Raw genomic sequence first — 18,442 nt, 5'->3', positions numbered from 1 at the left:
TTTTTTTGTATTTTTAGGGAAGGGTCTACAGGGTATTGAGGGTTTCACTACTAGATCCAACTGGTGGTAATCCACCTGTTTACAGCCTCCTTAGAGCTGGGATGACAGGCATGTGCCACCATGCCTGGTTTCAATTGCCATCTCAGCGCACCCCAAGAGGTGGGGCCAGCACAGCAGGCCCAGGATCGAACCCCCGGCCCCTGCGCCTGCTCCCAGGCGCTTCAATCCACAGAGCTATTTTACACCCTCCGCTGAGCTATTGGGCCAGCCCTTTAAAAAAGAAAATTTGAGACAGCATCTTAACTGCATCTGGGTTGTCTGGGCTGGGCTGAAATTTGTGATCCTCCCACCTCAGCCTCCCAGAGAGCCAGGATTATGGGTGCGCACATCAGCACACCACTCCAGCCGCCTTGCACTTGAAGTTTCTCAGTATGCAGGCCAGTGACATTACAGACTTCCACGTCGTTTTGCAGTCACCACTGCCATCTGTCCCCAGTGGCCTTGTCATCTTGAGGAACTGAAACTGTACCCATGAGATGCCCCATCCTATCTCCCTTCACGACCCCGTTCCCATCTCTGTTGCAGGTCTGCTTAGGGCCTTGGCTGACTTTGTCATGGTGCCAGGGTGACCCCAGGCAGGCAGGTGCCCACCACTGAGCCACCCGGCCCTTCTGCATGTCTTGTCTTCAGGTTACTTGCAATGCCTAAAGTGGTAAGATGCAGTGTGAGAAACCCTATGTCCTTTAGACCAGGACAAGCAACAAGTCTGCACCCACTCAGGACAGGCATTCCGCCCACCCTGGGGTGAGTACTTTCAGAGTTTCCTTGTTTCATTGAGGCGCTGGTGATAAAAAGCCGGTCCTCTGGCACACAGGAGGGTTCTTTTTTTTTTTTTTTTTTTTTTTTTTAGAATTTTTTTTAAAAATTTTTATTTATTTATTTATGGGGGGGCAGCCCAGCCCACCAGGGGGCGGGGCTGGCTGGCATGTGGTGCTGGGGGATTGAACCGCGGTCCCTGTGCTTTGCTAAACTTGTTCTAAGTAGGTGCTTTAGACCACTGAGCCATCTCACCAGCCCCGCACACAGGAGGGTTCTGTACCAACAAGCCACACCCCAGCCCTCTATTTTCACCAAGATTATCCTGCCTCAGCCTCTGGAGTGCTGGGATTCCAGGCATGCGCCACCACACCAGGCTCATGAAATGTCCAAGACTGGAGTTGAGTTCATGGCTGAGACAGCTCATTACAGGCTGCACAGTCCTGCTCCAGAATCCGAGTCCTTCAGGTCCTGTGTGAATAAACGGCCAAAACCAAACAGGGGGTGAGAGGATTTAGAACTAGCCTGTGGCCAAGTCCTTAGTGCTGTCCAGACAGGGGGCCTCACTCCCCCGCCCGCCCAGAGCAGGCCAGGGCTGACACCGGCCCCCTTCTTGGCAGGCCCTGTCTGCTGGCTGGAGAAACCCTGCGCCCTCCAGTCCCCAAGTGATCAGCAAGGCCCTGCCCGCCCCCCTGCACACTGTCTTCACCACTTCCTGGCTTCTGACTCCCAAGGCAGTGTAACAGCCTCCTATGGACCTCCTACTTTATTGTTCCAGGGACAGTGGCAGGTAGAAAAGCCTACACTGTTCAATAGATTTTTTTTTTTTTTTAGACCTGGGGATTGAACTCAGGCACTTGCGATCTTCCCGGCCCTCAGTGGATATTAAAAAAATAAAACAAATTCAGGCTGTGGCCACTGAGTGAGCTCACCCCAGCCCTCAGATGTGGGTTTTTATTTGCTTTCTGAAGTCCCAACTTGTGTCATCATCCGTGTGGCCTGGGTTGTGCTACTGGGAAGAGGGGGATAAGAATGGGGATGTAGCCAAAGCGGGCCTTGGGGTTGTGTGCCTTCCACTTCTGGGCATGCCTCTGCTGAGCCCTGCTGACTCCTGGGCAGTGGCCCCACTGCCTTCCAAGATGCTGGCGGCTGGGAGGTCCTCTGGCCAGGATGCGGTTCCTGGAGGGCTGGCCGCACCTCGCAGCTCCCAGGCAGCTGGCCAGGGATGGGGGTCAGGCCCTAGCTCTCCTGGCCTCTGGGACGCAGCCTCGCCCACCTGCTGCTCAAACCCCTGCCGTCCTGTCCTGCTCAGAGCTTTGTGAGAGTGGCTGCTTCTGGGCCAGGGACAGAGCTCAGCAGCACTGCACCTGCCTGGCAAGTACGAGGTCATGAGTTCAATGCTCAGTACGAAAAAAGGAGCGGCGGCTTCTGCTCCCCGAAGATGTGTGTTTCTTTGGTTTTGGCTGTTCATCTGTCAGATCGTCCATCTGTCAAGGGCTTCTTCCAGATCCCTATGCAAAGGCCGAGCTGCTCAGGCAGGAAGGGTCTGCGAGGTCCCTAGGAACCTCCAAGGGTAATTGGCCTGGTGGTGACAGATGTGTCCCCAGACTCCAGGCCTGGCTATGCTGCCGAAGATGGGGAGGATGCCCAACCTGACCCTGCACCCCGCCTCCCCCTCATGACCTCAACTGGTGGCTCAGCCTCCCTGAGTCAGCCTGCCCTGCAGGTACCAGGTTAGAGAAACTGACTGTCGCGGTCACATGCAAGGAGTGACAAGAACAGCCTTTGTCAGTGGGGAAGTCCTTTTACTCGGCACGGTGGCCTCCACGCTCCGGCAAGGGCGTTCTTAGGGAGGCGGAAGGGTGCTGAGCGGCCTGGCTGGGAAGGGGGCGTCCACGGGTCTCAGCTCACAACCCTCACAACCATTCTCCTCCGCAGGACGGAGGCGCCGCCCAGCAGGAGCGGCCCGGCATGGGTAGTGGCATGAAGGAGGCCTCCGTGCGCCTGCGCGAGGATGCCGACGCCGTCCTGCCCTCCCCCGAGGTACGCCGCTCCCTGGTGCCCGCCCATGCTCCCCGGAAATCACGTTTTCATCTCTTCTGTCTTGACTGGTGACTCCACGGGATCATGGGTGGGAGACACTGGCTGTCCTCTTTTCACCAAAGACCTCATGGGTGATCTGAATCCAGACATCTCTGGCGAGAAGGCAAAGACGCCTGCCAGAGCCGTGGCCACTGGCAGGCACAAAAGTCCACGGGGTCAAAGGCTAGTCCGGAGTCATCCTCCAGAGCTCTTCACCTTTTCCCCCATTCCTGATGGCACCTGGGAGCGTGAGGTGGGCAGAAGGGCTCAGTAACGTGGGGAGGCCCTTACAGGGCCGGAATGTCCTCTACACGGCCTGCGCAGCCAAACATGAGGACAGCGGGGGCCCCTGTCCCAGGGAGTAGGGAGGCTGAGGCAAGAGGATCACTTGAACCAGAAAGGCTGCACAGCGCCCCCTAGTGTCAGAGAAACAAATGTGAGCATTTTTCACGTCAGTGGCCAGGGTGGGTCCCTGTGACTGGCCCCCTTTGCTTGCCTGAACTGCAGCGCCCAGGAATAAACCACAGGCATCGAGGAAGAGCTGAAGCGTTGGCTAAGGGCCCCTGAGCACCTCACAAAGCAGCCCGGCCACTCGTCCCCAGCAGGGCTGGCAGCTGCCTAGAATAACGCTTGGGAAGCTGATGTACTGTTAGTGCAGACGGTTAAGAGCTGCCTAGGGCCTGGGAGTTGGCTGCAGGAGGACACGAGGGATGGGTCACTTCATGCCCAGCACCCACAGACAGTCAGGGGCTGTCCTTCAAATCTTCCTGGGCTAGTGAGTTCAAAGCCAATGTGAACTAAACAGCAAGACCCTCTCTCAACAACAGGAAAAAAAAAAAAAAAAAACAGAAGCCAGATATCTGCCATGTGACCCACAAAAGACAGGGGTCCCCAAAGACGAGGAGATGGAACCCACCTGGGTTTGGCCTTGGAAACTGGACTCACTGTGGATTTTGTTCCTTTGGGGAAGGTGGGCCGGCCCCATGGAGGGGGTGCTGTGGGCATCCGGGCGGAGCCTGAACCCCACAGGCCCAGGATGGGACAGGTCAAGGGCCACAAAGGACACATGGGTGCGCAACTGGGAGCTGCCCTAGGTCCGGAGGCCACACTGCACTCCAAAATGGGAGGAAGGTGTGGTAGCACACGTCTGTCATCCCTGCACTTAGAAGGCTGCGACAGGAGGACCACTATGAGTTCAAGGCCAGGCTGGCTAGGCAGTGAGACCCTGTCTCAAGCCAACAAAAAGGGGGCTGGGTTGTAGCTCCGTGGAGGCCCTGGGTCCCATCGCCAGAGCTGAAACAGGAAAGCAAGCAAGCAGCTGTGCCGGGGGAGCCAGGTCTGCTGGAATCCCTGCCCACCTGCAGACCTCAGGGCCCCTTGGAACCTGGATCAGGCACGTGGGCTGGGCAGGAACCAAGGTCACCGAGGGGGCCAGGGCCTTGTCCATGAGGGCCATCCATCCAGTTGTAGACCCAAGACCCAGTGTCACCCGAGGGCGCTTCTGCAGCGTCCTACCATGCCTGGGGCCTACAGGACCGCACCCTTAGGCCACTGCCTCCCCTGCTCCCTTGCAGAGAGACCACCAGCAAGTGCTAAGCTCCCTGCTGTCCGGTGCCCTGGCTGGCGCGCTCGCCAAGACAGCGGTAGCTCCCCTGGACCGGACCAAGATCATCTTCCAAGGTACACACTGACCTCTGTGCCCTCCCAGGCCCCCATAAGCTGCACTTGGGTGCTCGTCCCGCGGTCACAGTCGCCAAGTATCGTGAGACAGGCTACTCAGTGTAGAGGAGTGGTTCTGTGCCTTCCCAAGGGCGGAACCGGAAATCGCGGCAGTGAGATCCCCGCCCCCCTCCAGCGCCGGAAGGGTCCTTACTACTGCTTCCAGACTTGGGGCCAGGGTCCAGGTGGTTTGGGCCGGTGTCCGCGTCCCTCTGGTCTCCACCTGCATCTTACCGTGGCGGTCTGTGTGTCACTGCTGTCTTACGAGGACACCAGTTACTGGATTTGGGGCCACCCTCGTCCTGTACAACCTCATCTCCACAACCACATCTTCCAAGAGCCTATATCCTGGGGCACTGAGCTGGCGACTTGGGAGGACACCAGTGGACGTGACTTGGGGGTGGGCACAGTTCCACCCAGAGCAGAAACCAGCTCTCCCTCAGAGCTAAACAGCGTTAGCATCATCTGAGATGACGCCTCAGCCTGCCCACCATCGGTCACCACTTCCCGTCCAGGGCCAGGCAGGGGACATCACACACCAGGCTGCAGACTCGAGCCAGGGTCTCCCAATCGCCTCAAATGGCCCTGTGACCTCGCCCAGCCTCATCTGTCAAATGGGGGCGGTGGTGAGGCCGGATGCCCTGGAGGTTGGGGGATCGACCTGCTTGGGAGCCTGGGCTGCCGCGCCCTCTGGTGGCGGCCGGCTGCAACTTCCCCGCATGTGCAAGAAGTCCTATCAGGTTGGGGTGCAGAGTGCAGATCCCGTGGTCCCAGAAAGAAATCTGGCCCTGGCGGAGACCCTCGCCACCCTGGGGTGCTGGATGTTGGCCCCGCCCCATCCCTGGGGACAAGGCTGGGGGCGAAGGAGGAGGATGAGGTCCCTGCTGGGAGAGCCCAGGCTCCTACCTTTGTATCTCAGTCTCATTTTTTTTTTTCTTCCCTCCAGTGTCTTCAAAAAGGTTTTCTGCTAAGGTGAGCTCTCCCTGGGCGGCCGTGAGGGTGGAGGGTGATCTGGGCAGGGCCACGTTTTCCCTTCAGCTCCCTCCCTGCACCCAGGGCAGGTGTGCCCCTCGGCTTTAGAAACACGCATCCTGACCACGCACCCAGGGAATTAGTGAGAGGCCCTAACGTGCCCTTGGAGTCAGGGCACGGGATACTTCTGAACTCTTGTCTTCATTGGCCGTGTACTGTTAAATACAGCCAGGTGTTACCGGCTAGAAACTCTCTTTCGTACAGTGGACCCAGGACCTTGGCGCTGAGCTCCACCCTCAGCCCACCCCCTTACCTCATTTTGATTTTCTTTACTAAGTTGCCCAACCTGGGCTCCAACTCCACATCTTCCTGCCTCAGCCTCCCCAGAGTGCTGTGAGTTAGCAGTGCGCTCTACCAGACAGACACCACCAGAAGAACATGTGCGTCGCGCTGACCCTTCCTTGGCTCTGCTCCTTCGCTGGGCAGCAGCCGGGGCCAGGGTCTGAGGGAAGGACCCAGCGCGGGAGCCTGCGCAAAGTGGGTCATAGCTCAAGCTGGTCAAAACGAGGCGGAACTAAGATAAAAGCTCCCCTTTTCCCCCAGGAGGCCTTCCGACTCCTCTACTTCACCTACCTCAACGAGGGCTTCTTCAGCCTGTGGCGTGGGAACTCGGCCACCATGGTGCGCGTGGTGCCCTACGCCGCCATCCAGTTCAGCGCCCACGAGGAGTATAAGCGCGTCTTGGGCCGCTACTACGGCTTCCGCGGAGAGTGAGCCCTCCCGCAGGCCCCGCCTCCAGTCCCCGGCCTCCACCTAAGGAAGACCCCGCCCACAGATGACCTCCGTATAAGGACAGGCCCCGCTCATAGCCCCGCCCTCAAGGACACTCGTGCTCCTTCCAGACAAACCTCCCACGGCCTTCCATACGAGGGCACGCCCCTCGAAACACCTTCCCAGCAGGCCCTGTCCTACCCTCGGAATAAGTCACGCCCTATCTAGTTCTGCCCTCCAAGCGGGTCTTTTTCCTCAGGTCCTAATGGCCCCTCCCCCCAGAGCCCAGTGTCTGGCCCAGGGCTGTGGGCTGCTGTCCCCAAGGTCTTAGGGAGGATATGCACTCTTGTAAGGATGAAACCCGGAAGGTGCAGAAAAGTCACCCGCCCGGCACCGCTGATAGGGGTGGGGGTGCGTCCAGGTGGCATCTCCTCATACCCCAACTCCCGGTCTCCTCTCCTTGCCCAGGGCCCTGCCCCCTTGGCCTCGCCTTCTCGCGGGCGCGCTGGCGGGAACCACGGCTGCTTCGCTCACCTACCCCCTGGACCTGGTCCGAGCCAGGATGGCTGTAACCCCGAAGGAAATGTGAGTCCTGTGGGGGCAAGGTCGCCTCTAAAGGCTGCTGATGTCCGCTCCCTGACACCTGGCCTCCAGTGCCCCCGGCCGGGCCCGAGTTCTCACCCACCCTCTTCCAGCAAACCGAGGGTTCCCCTGAGTTGGTCAGATTCACTAAACTCCAATAAGAAAAGCCAGGTGGCACATGTCTAGGAGGCTAAAATAGGATTCCAGGTTCAGATAACTTCGAAAGACCTTGCCACAGTTAAAGGCACTGGGGATGTGGTTTGGTGGTAGAGTGCCCCTGGATTTGATTCACACACACACACACACACACACACACACACACACACACACACACGAGCATCGAAGCCAGGCCTAGGCGCAGGCCTGGTGCGTGCAGGAGGAGCCAGGAGTTAGTAACTGGACCCCTAATGCCACCGGCTGTCCTGGCAGGTACAGCAACATCTTCCACGTCTTTGCCCGAATCTCACGGGAAGAGGGGCTGAAGACGCTGTACCATGGGTTCACACCCACCGTGCTGGGCGTCATTCCATATGCAGGGCTCAGCTTCTTCACCTACGAAACGCTAAAGAGCCTGCACCGAGGTGAGGAGCCACCCCTGGGGATAGCATGTGGCCGGGTCACCCAGATCTGGGAGCGGGACAGGAAGGCCCACGTCCCTTTGCATGAAAGAGGCTGAGGACCTGGAGTCCAGATCAAGAGAAGCACACTGTCCAGCCTCTGCTGGGGAGCCCGGGTTCAAGTCTTTAAGTGTCTGAGGTTTTTGTTTGTTTGGGTTTTTGTTGTTTTTTGAGATAGGGTCTCCCTGTGTAGTCCAAGCTGCCCTGGAACTTGTGATCCTCCTGCCTCAGGCTCTGAGTAGCTGTAATTGCAGTTCACACCACTAACCTGGCTTCCTGCTGCATTTGAACAACATCTCGGCAGAGGTCAGGGTGTCCCTGAGCCCCGGTGGCATTTGCAGGCCACGGATGCGCAGGCAGCGAGCACATGGGAGCCCTGGCTTGTCTTGCTTAACCGGGAGAGAACCTGAAATTCAGCAAGCACAAGCCCTTACTGCGCCCCCTGTGAACACGTGGCAGCATTTTGGACTGTGGCCCTCGGTGTTTTTTTGTTAAAGAACAAAACCTTTGTGACCAAAGTGAATGCCTGGTGTTCCTCATGCCTACTCCTCTCCCTCCTTGGCGCTGGCACGGGGACACTGGCCACTTATCCAGTCCCTGCTCACCCAAGCCCCTGAGGCCCAGGGCCTCCAAGCAGAATATACCTAGCCTGAGGCACAGCTGGCACCAAGGGCTCTCCTGAGCTCTTCAGGGTAAGGCTGCAACAGAAAATGTCCCCAGAAGTTCAGGACTCAGGTGGGATTTTTTTAATTAATATTTTAATTCTGTGGTTAATGGGGTTCAGAATTTCTTTGTGGAACAGGAAGTTTTGTGTTGTTTTGGTGGTGCCTAGGATGGAACCCAGGGCCTCTATTTGCTAGGCAGGCACTTGGCCACTGAGCTACACCCACAGAAACCATTCATGTCACTTATGACAGCTTTTGTTAGAATTCTCTTTATCAGTTACCGTGACTGTCTTCTTGTGCCTACTTTAAAGGTTAAGCTTTCATAGGAATGTGTATATAAGGGGGAAAAATACTATATTGCCAGGCATGGTGACAAGCCTGGGAGGCTGAGGCAGGAGGATGGCAAATTTAAGGCCATTCTGGGCAACTTAGCAACCTAGCAGGTGTGTCTCTGTCTCTCTCTCTCTCTCTCTCTCTCTCTCTCTCTCTCTCTCTCTCTTTCTCTCTCTCCCCCGCTCTCATGTATATCTATGGTTAAGTGCTGTCCATGGCTGCCGGTGCCCGTGGGTGTCTGGGAATGTGTCCCCAAGGATGGGCAGGTGTTCTGTGCCCATGGAGCATGAGGGTTGCCTCCCCCTAGCTCACGTTATGGAAAAGTGTTTAGTGTCACGCTGGGGTGTCTTGCAGGGAGAGCTCGCCTGGCGTGTGCGGGTCTTTCCTGGGGTCCAGCTCTAGCACCACAAAAGCACAGCTCGCTGAAGATGTGGGCGTGCCGGGGCAAGTAGGCAAACCGGTGCTCCTGTGGGCGTGCGTGTCCCGCAGTGCCCCCTGGCGGCCGCTCATGCCCTCCCCCCCCTCGCCCCTCACCCACAGAGTACGGCGGCGGCCGGCAGCCCTACCCCTTCGAGCGCATGATCTTCGGGGCCTGTGCGGGCCTGCTCGGCCAGTCGGCCTCCTACCCGCTGGACGTGGTGCGGCGACGCATGCAGACGGCCGGCGTCACGGGCCACACACACGGCTCCATCCTGAGCACACTCCGCGCCATTGTGCGTGAGGAGGGCGCTGTGCGTGGCCTCTACAAGGGCCTGAGTATGAACTGGCTCAAGGGCCCCATCGCTGTAGGCATCAGCTTTACCACCTTCGACCTCATGCAGATCCTGCTGCGGCACCTGCGGAGCTAGGGACCTTTGGGAAGCTGGAGCCCACGACCGCCTTGCCCTGCGGCCTCTCTGAGGGGCGGGGGGCGGGGTTGTGGCTCCCAGTGCACTGTTTAGAGGACGCTGCTGCTGAGACCGCCCCCTCCCAAAGGTGTCGTCCCCCATCCCTGAGCCTGGGCCACTTGTCCTTGTGGCACTGTGACCTTTGAGATGCTGCTGATGCTGGTGACCCCGTGCAGGGGCGCAGAGTCCTCCTGTGCCCTTCCCCTGACTGTGTGCGTGCCTGCCGCCAGGCCCCTCCAGGACAGACTAGCCCTCTGTCCTGCCTTCTCAGCCTCTCCCCAGGGTCCCCAAGCCTTCTCCCAGGAGCAGGTCTTCCTCGTGGCCCAGTTTGTCTCTCCCCAGGAGGGTCCCATGACCGGACCATGGCTTGGAGCCACCTTGGGCTCGGCTCCGACTCCTCTGGGGTGCTGCAGAAAAAAAGCACCCAGGCCATGTCCTGCCCCACTGAGTGCCAGAGCCTGACACCCATGGGTCTCCAGGGGTCTTGTCCATGATGTGGAGCAACTTAAGGACCCCAAGGGGCATCTTGAACAGAAGCTCATGGTGGCTTTGACCCTCCCAGAGGAAAGAGGCCCTGACAGTGGGGAGGGGTGCGGAAGTTTAGGGGGCCTCAGGGCCCCCCAGCCAGTTTATCTCCTGGAGAAGTCCCCAGGGACCCATGCCTCCCTTTCTAATGACACCTGACTTCTTTTTGGTTTTGGCTCTGACCTTGTGAACCCGGCTCTGTCCTCATCAAACCTTACTGGGTGCCGTCTTGTTCCAGCATGGCTGGCATGGAGGGTCCCAACTGGAGCCAGGATCTGAGTGAGTGGGCTGGCCCTGTGTGCATCCGTGACCGGGACACTCCTGCCTGTACCTGTGATGGCAAGGGCCCTGTGCCTTGCCTTGCATATGTCCATAGCTGTCCCTGTCTTGTCACCAAGGGCCCAGTCAGCTGGGGCAGCTGTGAGACTTGCCAGGAGTGGCTGGCCACCTTGTGCTGGGGATGGTAGCCCCTGAACAGGTGAGGGTTTGGGGGCTGGGCCACCCAGGCAGTGACAGTAGGCTGACGGCTGGCAGTGCCTGCGTTTGGGCTTCTGGCCAGGCAGGAGAGACGAGGCCCGTGGGATCCCTAGGACCTACAGGCCTGTGTGCCTTTCTCGGGTGGCTCCCTGCAGCCACCCCTCCGCTGGTCGCTGGGCCTGGACTGGAGTTGTATTTTGATGCCATGAAGACACTTTGTTTATATATGTTTATATTTTAAAGGTTTGTGCCAAGAGAGTATATTTAATAAAAAGCTAAATGACTTCTGCTTGGGCTCTTCCTGGGCTGGGCCACAAACACCACCATGTGGATCCCATTCACACCCAGGCGTGGCGGGCTCCTTTAGTCCCAAAATCAGTGGCCACTGAGGTGTTGCACGCCCACCTGGAGACAAGGGCGTTGGCCCTCCTTCCTCGGGTCTAGGGAGCCAGTCTCTAGGGGCTCCCAAGCGCCCGTGGCCCGTGCATCGCAGAGGTGCTGGAACACTGAGGCCTACAGAGTGGCAGCCTGCTGCGTGGCTGGACTGGGCTTCAGGGCTAGGGGCCACGGGCACGGCTAGCAGACTGCCAGGTGTTGGTGGAAGTAGAGGCCGAAGAGGCTGGAGACGAGCTGGCAAGCTGCGGTCCACCAGATGAGGAAAGCCAGGACGCCGCGCAGCAGCAGGGGCGTGGCCAGGCCGCGCAGGGCAGCTGCGATGCCGGCAGCTGCGCGCTGCGCCTCGTCCTCTCCCAGGCCAGCACCGGCTGAGGACGGGGCCACCAGCAGAGGGGGTGCCGGACCCAGGCCCCAAGAGTAGCAGCCTGCCAGAGGGGGGGTTCAGGGCTTTTGGGTGACACAAGGTGGATCCACCTGGGACGGTATCCCCAGACAGCCGGAGTCCCGCCCTTGGCCCAACTTCAGAGCCCCGCCCCTTTCTTTAGGCTCCCCCTCCAGCCCCGCCCCACCAGCCCCTCTGTGAGCGGCCCCGCCGGCCCAAGGCTCCACCTCCTCTCCAAGCCCCGCCCACACCCAGGGCTGGTCCCTCACCCAGCCACTTGAGCAGCAGCGTGCAGTTGAGCGTGAGGATGAGTGGCGTCAGGTACTGCAGGCTCACCACCGCCACGTAGCAGTAGACCCGGACAACCTGGTGAACAGGGAGTCGTGGAGGCTAGCTGGGGGCCCTGCCCGGTGCAGGGTGACCCCTGCTGCCCCCGCACCTCTCCCTACCCGCTGCTGGATCTCCCTGGCCTCCACATGGCCAGCTTCCTTGCGCAGCTGCTCTACGCGCGCCTTTGCCAGGCACAGGTAGGCCTGCAGGTGGGGCCGGGTCACCGCCAGCCGCAGCAGGCACAGCGCCACCAACACCCAGAGGCGCAGCGAGTCGAAGGCTGAGTCTGACAGCCTACACAGAGGGGGGAAAGGGGAGAGAGGGGCGGTGAGGGGGTCTGCAACGGGGCTCTCCCAGTTCCCCCACTCCCACCCACGCACAGGCCTAAGGGTGATGTCCCGGAGGGCGCCTGGCAGAGGAAGTCCCGCGCGATGGGCTTAGTCCAGAGCCATAGGACGAACAGCGGAGAGAGGAAGCTGGTGTGCAGGAAGAACCTGGGGTGGGGACAGGGGCAGCGTGGTGAGGCCCGGTTTCCCTTGGTCCCCAGCCTCCACTGGAGCCCCCCACACTAGGTGGCCCACGTAACTGCAGCAGGGGCCGGTTCTCCGCCATGGTCAGTGCATCACGGTGCGTCTGGGCCAGCCGCAGGCCAGGAAAGGTGAGGAAGGCGCCCAGCACGGAGCCCACAACTGCCAGCCCCACGCGGATGGTCAATGTGGCCACAGGGAGCCTGGGGACAAGCAAGACACAGGGTCAGGGTACCAAGGGAGGCCCCTGCGGCCCCTGCCCCAGCCCCAGCCCCTGCCCAGGACTCACATCCAGTCCCAGCCCTGCTGCTTCAGGAGCGGTTCCAGGTTCCGGGTCCCACTGGCTAGGCCTGGACGAAGGGAAGGGCAGAAGAGAGAGAGGGTTCCCGGTCCCTAGGCCCAGCCTCCACACTCACCCTATGCCCAGCATGGTGACAGCAGGCTTATGTGGTCACAGGGATGGATGCTGGGGAAAATGCTCATCACGGAGCCACATCCGGCCCCTGAGGACACAACTAGGCCACCACGCAGGGCTCTTTTCAAACAGAATACAGCCAGGGTGGGGCACACCTGTCACCCCAGCACTCAGGGGAGGCTGAGGCAGGACAATCACCTGATGAGTTCAAGGCCAGCATGGGCCACAGAGGGAGAGCATGTCTCAAAATTAAAACATAAATAAACTCAAGAGCCGGGAGTATGGCTCAACAGTACAGAAAAAGTGAATTTTAAACATGAGGCTGCTGGGCTGGAACAGATGGGAGTAAGTGGCCCTGAAGGACCTGCAAAAAGAGCTCTACCTGTGGGCAGGTAACACTGGTTCCTAAGGCCTAGAGCACAGCAGGGTACACCCCTCAGGAGCCCAGGGGTGCTGCTCAGGTGGCACATGTGGTGACTGTGGCCGAAGCCCACGTACCTGGTCCCAGGCCCAGCTCCAGCACATCATCCTGCACTACCTGCACCAGCATGGCCAGGAGGAGGAAGAGGAAGGCGAAGGTGCAGCACACAGCACGCTCGCCACCCTGCACACTGAAGTACATCCGGGTTACCGTCACGAACACCTTGCTGATGCAGCTAAGGACCAAGCTGCTGTCCCCTGGCCAACCCACGGCATAGAGATGGCACAATCTGCCTTTGGGATGGCCTGGCCTTTGGGTGTGGGGCCCCAGACAGAGTGTGAACTCAGGGGTACATTCATGGGGAGGTGTCCAGGGGCTAGGAACGCCAACAAAGGTACAGAAATAAAGAAGAAAGACAAACAACCAGGTGTGGTGGCAGCTCACACCTGTCACCCCAGCACTCTGGGAGGCTGAGGCTGGAGGGTTCCATGTTCAAGTCTAGTTTGGGCAACTTTGTGAGATTCTAGCTCAAAATAAAAAAATGAAAAAGGGTTGGAATAAGGTCCCTGTCCACCCCAGGGGCACAGCACGCAGGATACATGGAGAAGGCCACAGCGAGCAGGCACCAGAACACGGCAATGTTGGCTTCCCGCGGGCCCAGCAGGTAGAAGTAGGCCTCGGTGAACAGGTACACGCCGCCCGCGTACACCGCGAAGTCCACGAACCACTGGTACTCCAGGAAGAAGCACAGGACTGTGGGGGCACGCACTCAGCCCACCACTGCAGGCGCGGGGAGTTAAGGGGGAATGTTTGAAGCCAGGGATAAATTACCTAGAGCGTCCACTGGGGTGAGAGGACAGGTCTCCAGCTGAAACGGGGCGTCCCGTGGCACCAGCAGTGGCTTCTCATCACCGGGAATGTTGGGCCACCTGGGAGTGTGGAGACAAAGAAGGAGGGGTGTGAGCAGGGAGCAGCCCTAGCACTCAGTGCCACTCCTCAGGGTGGTCCAGAGCTTCCAGCTGTGTCTGCAGGTCTCCTTGGACCCTGAAGCATGGGGAAGCCTGATTCCCTGTGGGATCAGGTCACTCACCGCTCCCGCCGTCCTCGGGGCCTCTGTTTCCCTGCCAGCGCCCGAAGCTCCTCTTCTGACGGATGCTTATATCGGAAGAGACTGAGCACAAAGATGGGCGGGGTCAGGACGATATGGGGGGTAGGAGGCAAGGACCCCCCCCAAACCTAAGCGTTGGAGCTGGAGCCCTGGGCCAGGAAGGACACCCGCCCCCACAAAGCCCAGGGATGGCTGGGGCTGCCACAAGGAGAGGAATTTTGGGGAGCCACACCCACTGCTCTCAGGGGTCCTGGGTACCGAGTGAATCTGCGGGAGAATTCAGTTTCCATCATATTCCCAGAAAGGGGCAAAAGGACAAGGCTGGAGCTCAGGAAGATGGGAAGAGTAGGGTCATGTGGAGATGGCTCCTCAGTTAGGGTCGCGCCCTTCAAAGATTGCAAACTCAGTTTACTGAGTTTTGAAAATATCCCTAGTTTGGTTGGGCATGCACTTGGGAGGCTGAGGCAAAAGGATCACTGAGTGTGAGGCCAGCCTGAATTGCCCAGTGAGCCCCTGTCTCCAAAAAAATAACTCCCCATTTTTGGGTGGGTGGGTTAAGCTCTGGGAAACTGAAAAATGTGGCTCTCCCGGGCCCTCCCACCACGGGCAGGACCCTGTTGACTCCTCCCACTATGGGCAGGACTCTGGGAAAGGTGCGGCCCTCCGGGCTCCGCTCACGGGGTGGGGCCGTGTCACAGGCGGGGCTCACCTGCCACTGCAGAGCAGCCATCGCGCAAAGGAGCAGTGTGGAGCCAGTCTGTGCATGAGGGTGGCTGTAAACAGGGTCACCACCAGCTGCACGCCCAGGACCGCCTGGGGAGGGGATAAGACAGGCAGTTATGCCAAGCAGCTGGCTCTCTCCCACCAGAATCCAGGCTATTTATAGAGATGCCACGGAGGAGGGGAAGGGCAGCCTCCCTGGCTGCAGGGCATTTTAGGGAGGGGACCTAGGCTGAGACCCCGCCTCCACTCAGGCCCGGGCTGGAGTCAGGGGCCAGGAGCAGGAGTGGACCGGCTTTGGCAGCCTCCCCTCGATTTCAGCCATCACCTGTCAGGGTTCAGCTTTCTCCTCTGACAGTAGGGTGCTGCCTTCTTCGCTTCCTGTACACTTCACCACGGTCCTCCGGCCCTACCAAGGTCTCCTACCTTAGATTATCCTCCAGAGACCAAGCCCTCTCTGTCTCACTCCCTTTGTGAATCGCCTCCTTGGGAAGCCATCTACACGTCGCGCTCCTACCTGGTTCAATATAAAGCCTTACAGTTTTTCTTTGGTTTTTAGTTTAGTTGTGTTCTGTTTTACAAGACAGGGTCTCACTGTGTAGCCCAGGCTGGCCTTGAGCTCAAAGTGGTCCTCCTGCTTCGGCCTCCTCAGAGCGTGGATGCCAGGCAGCACCACCACACTCACCTCTGGTGCTTTATTTGCTTTTGTCTTTTTAAAGACAGAGTCTCTCTATGCAGTTCAGGCTAGTTTTGAATTCTATAGCCCAGGCCGGGCTTGGAATGCTCAGCGAGCCTCCTGCCTCGGCCTCCAAGCCTAGCTCCAACAGAGCACAACCTTTTAGGCCCTAATGCGAAAACACACGCACCCACCTATCGCCTGAGAGTGAGGCTGGGGTTTCCTGCTTGCATGCAGCAAATATCAGTTTGCTCTTAGTCATTATGGGAGATTATGTGCTCAGTGAATGTGTCGATTATTCTGACCCTGCAAGCAACAACTTCAATAAACCATTTCCCCCAATATTAATATTAATCAATGATTAAAAAATAACCCTTTAATCAGACAAAATACACTCGACTTATTTCTCGTGCTCTACCTCCTGTGGCTCCAGGAAAAAAATATGCTCGATTTAATAGGAAAAGCTCATTCAGAATGACTGCTGAGAAATCCATCATTAAAATAACCACCGTGGCCCCGCATGCGCGAGGTCCTGGCTTTCTTCCCAACAAAACGAAACCGAACAGCCAGAACAAATGACAAAGTGGCTGGGGTACGGCTCAGGCTGAGCGGGCTTAACACGTACACTGCCGCAGGCTCCCTTCCCAGACACCCTCCAAAAGCAATTTAGAAATAATAAACGAGCTAAAGGGCATTTAGTTATGCTTGTAACAGGTAAACTTCTTAAGCTAAAATAAGGATGAGGTGCCAACTTCCACCTGGCTCGAGCTTCCACCCACCCCTGCGCAGAAGGGCCAGCGTTCCCTGAGGATCGGCTGGGGGGTGTCCAAAGGCCCCTCAAAGCGAGTGGGTGGAGTACAGATAAGACCGCCCCCTCTGTTCTTCTCGCTCCCCCAACTCCCATCAGGCGCTGTGCAAATATCAGGACCGAGGCTGGGAAGATGGCTCAGTGGAATAAGCGCTTCCCAAGGGCCTGAGTTCAATCCCCGGTTCCGAAAAAAAAATAAAAAATCCGGACTTGGGGTGCCTCAGCCAGCCTCTCTCTACCCTCTGGGTGACCCCATTTCCTACCAGGGTGTCCCCAGCAGAGCAGCACCTCCAACCTGGAGACCCTGTAGCCTCCTGTCATTCCCACAATCCTGCTGTCAGAGGTCCCAATTGCACTGATGAACCCCTCATTCTCTCTGCAACCCCTTAAGAAGAGGGCCCTCGACCCCCATCCAGGTTCACCTAGGCCACAAGAGGGGAAGGAGGCCACCTCCTCCATTAAGGCTTCCTAGGTGGCAAAGGGCAGTCGCTCAAGCCCCAGGCTCGGCTCCGTGCTGTCCTAGAGCTTCTCTTTCTTTCTTTCTCCCTTCTCCTCCCTCCTCCTCCTCCTCCTCCTCCTCCGCAGTTCTTAATAGCAATGGTGTGGGGCTACTGGGAATCGAACTCACAACTTCACATTTGCCAGGCTGGCCCTGGCCCGGAGCTCGTGCTGTATTCCATTCTTTCATCCTGCAAAGCCTTTTCCCAGGTTCAGGGTCTTAGAACATCAGACTACTGAAAATCAGGGGTACCTTCCTTCGTCACCCCTAGAGCGCAGCCCAGCTCGGACCAGGTCCCACCTTCAACCCTCATCACTGCTCTTCATTCGGCCTCACCCCAACATCTCTGCAAGGATCCCCAGCAAGACCAGCATGCTCTGCACCCCCAAGTCCGCTTCCATCCCTGGGCATCAGCCTGACCCCGAGGCCATCCCGTCCCCAAAGCCTAGTCGCATCTCTCAGGGACTGCCTATGCCTGACATGTGCTCCTATGGTTCCAGGAACCCACCGATGGACCCTTGTCTCCAGATCCAGCCAGACCCCAGTCCATCCACACGGGCTCCAAACGTACACGAATACTTTTCTTTGGGGCTCTGCAGCCTCAAAGTCCCTAAAGCCCGCCCTCCTCCCCCGCTCATACACAACTGCTTGCAAGAACCTCCTGAGGAGCAGGGCTTGGTGGCGCACACCTGTCAGCCCAGCGGGAGGCTGAGGCAGGAGGATCACCGCGAGTTCGAGGCCAGCCTGGACTACATAGAGTTTAAGGCCACTTGAACGATATAGTGAGGCCCGTCTCAAACCATCAAAGAAAAAAGGACCCTAGGAGGCTCAGGGACACGACCCCCACGCGCTCCCCAGAGGCCCTCCCACAGCGACCCCTGCGCCTTCAAGGAAGGCATCACGGTCCTTGACGCGACAATGCGTCCCTAAGAGCCTTCATTGCCCACGAAGAGACCCTGAAGCTTCTGTGTCTCCCCAGATCTCTCCGCGGAGGGATCCAGGAACCTCTAGCGCAAAGCGACACCCGCTCACCATGTCTCCGCGGGGAACGCAGCGTGCGGACTGAGCTATAGGTATCGCCCATCAGCAGAACTTACCAATCAGACTCCGAATCTTTTCTGATGAGCATTCTGTGCAACCAATCAACAGGCTTGGAATCGTCCAATCACAAAAATGATCGCTCGCACTGTATGCCGGAAGTTGTAGTCCCAAAGCGCTGGATGGCTTGCGGATCCCAGTTGTAGTCTGTACTGTGCCAGGGACACCCGAGTGTCCGACCTTGAACTAAACCCACAGCAATTGCCCCAAATATACGTCTCTTCCTTGAAGTGTGGATGTCAAGTATTTTGTCTCAACCATAGTAAGACTATTAATACACAGATTACAGGTATTCACCACCACACATGGCTTTGGACAGCATTTCAGAGACTCAGTATCTCTGTACCTTGGTATGGGGGCACGAGTTTATTTCATTTTGAGACAGAGTCTCGTCAAGTTGTCAAAGCTGGCCTTAAGCTTGCCATTCTCCTGCCGCAGCCTCCTGATTAGCTGGGTTGACAGACGTATGGCACCACTGAGATTTACAATTTATATTTATATTTTATTTTATTATTTTATTATTATCTTTTTGAGAGAGTCTCGTTGTACAGCTCAGGCTGGCCTTGAGCTCACTTTGTAGCCCAGACAAACTCACAAGCATCCTCCTGCCTCAGCC

At 58.1% G+C, this 18,442-nt stretch overlaps 2 protein-coding genes across 2 annotated transcripts in view; one reads left to right on the top strand and one right to left on the bottom strand.

Annotated features, from left to right (window-relative positions):
• Positions 1-10,695, top strand: part of Slc25a42 (solute carrier family 25 member 42) — a 19,122-nt gene extending 8,427 nt beyond the window's left edge. Inside the window, exons 2-8 of the mRNA XM_023707192.1 lie at positions 2,755-2,859; positions 4,473-4,578; positions 5,564-5,589; positions 6,193-6,359; positions 6,829-6,945; positions 7,372-7,523; positions 9,098-10,695. Coding sequence (XP_023562960.1) covers positions 2,788-2,859; positions 4,473-4,578; positions 5,564-5,589; positions 6,193-6,359; positions 6,829-6,945; positions 7,372-7,523; positions 9,098-9,405 — 948 coding nt within the window. The 5' untranslated portion in view covers positions 2,755-2,787 and the 3' untranslated portion in view covers positions 9,406-10,695. The remainder of the gene's footprint in view (positions 1-2,754; positions 2,860-4,472; positions 4,579-5,563; positions 5,590-6,192; positions 6,360-6,828; positions 6,946-7,371; positions 7,524-9,097) is intronic.
• An 85-nt stretch (positions 10,696-10,780) lies between these two features.
• Tmem161a (transmembrane protein 161A) lies at positions 10,781-17,803 on the bottom strand. Its single transcript, XM_012512845.2, has 12 exons — positions 17,761-17,803; positions 14,735-14,838; positions 14,008-14,088; positions 13,749-13,846; positions 13,517-13,670; positions 12,995-13,143; positions 12,371-12,431; positions 12,141-12,284; positions 11,935-12,048; positions 11,674-11,848; positions 11,494-11,590; positions 10,781-11,267 (listed from the first exon to the last, which is right to left on the bottom strand). Exons 1-12 carry the CDS (start codon positions 17,761-17,763, stop codon positions 11,023-11,025), a joined length of 1,425 nt encoding a protein of 474 aa, XP_012368299.2. The 5' UTR covers positions 17,764-17,803; the 3' UTR covers positions 10,781-11,022.
• Between the last annotated feature and the right edge of the window lie 639 nt (positions 17,804-18,442).

The sequence above is a fragment of the Octodon degus genome, unplaced genomic scaffold (genome assembly GCF_000260255.1).
Source record: "Octodon degus isolate 3935 unplaced genomic scaffold, OctDeg1.0 scaffold00282, whole genome shotgun sequence".
Classification (NCBI taxonomy): Eukaryota; Metazoa; Chordata; class Mammalia; order Rodentia; family Octodontidae; genus Octodon; species Octodon degus.
Note: the sequence above shows the minus strand (reverse complement) of the source record. Positions and strands in the feature narration are given on the sequence as shown.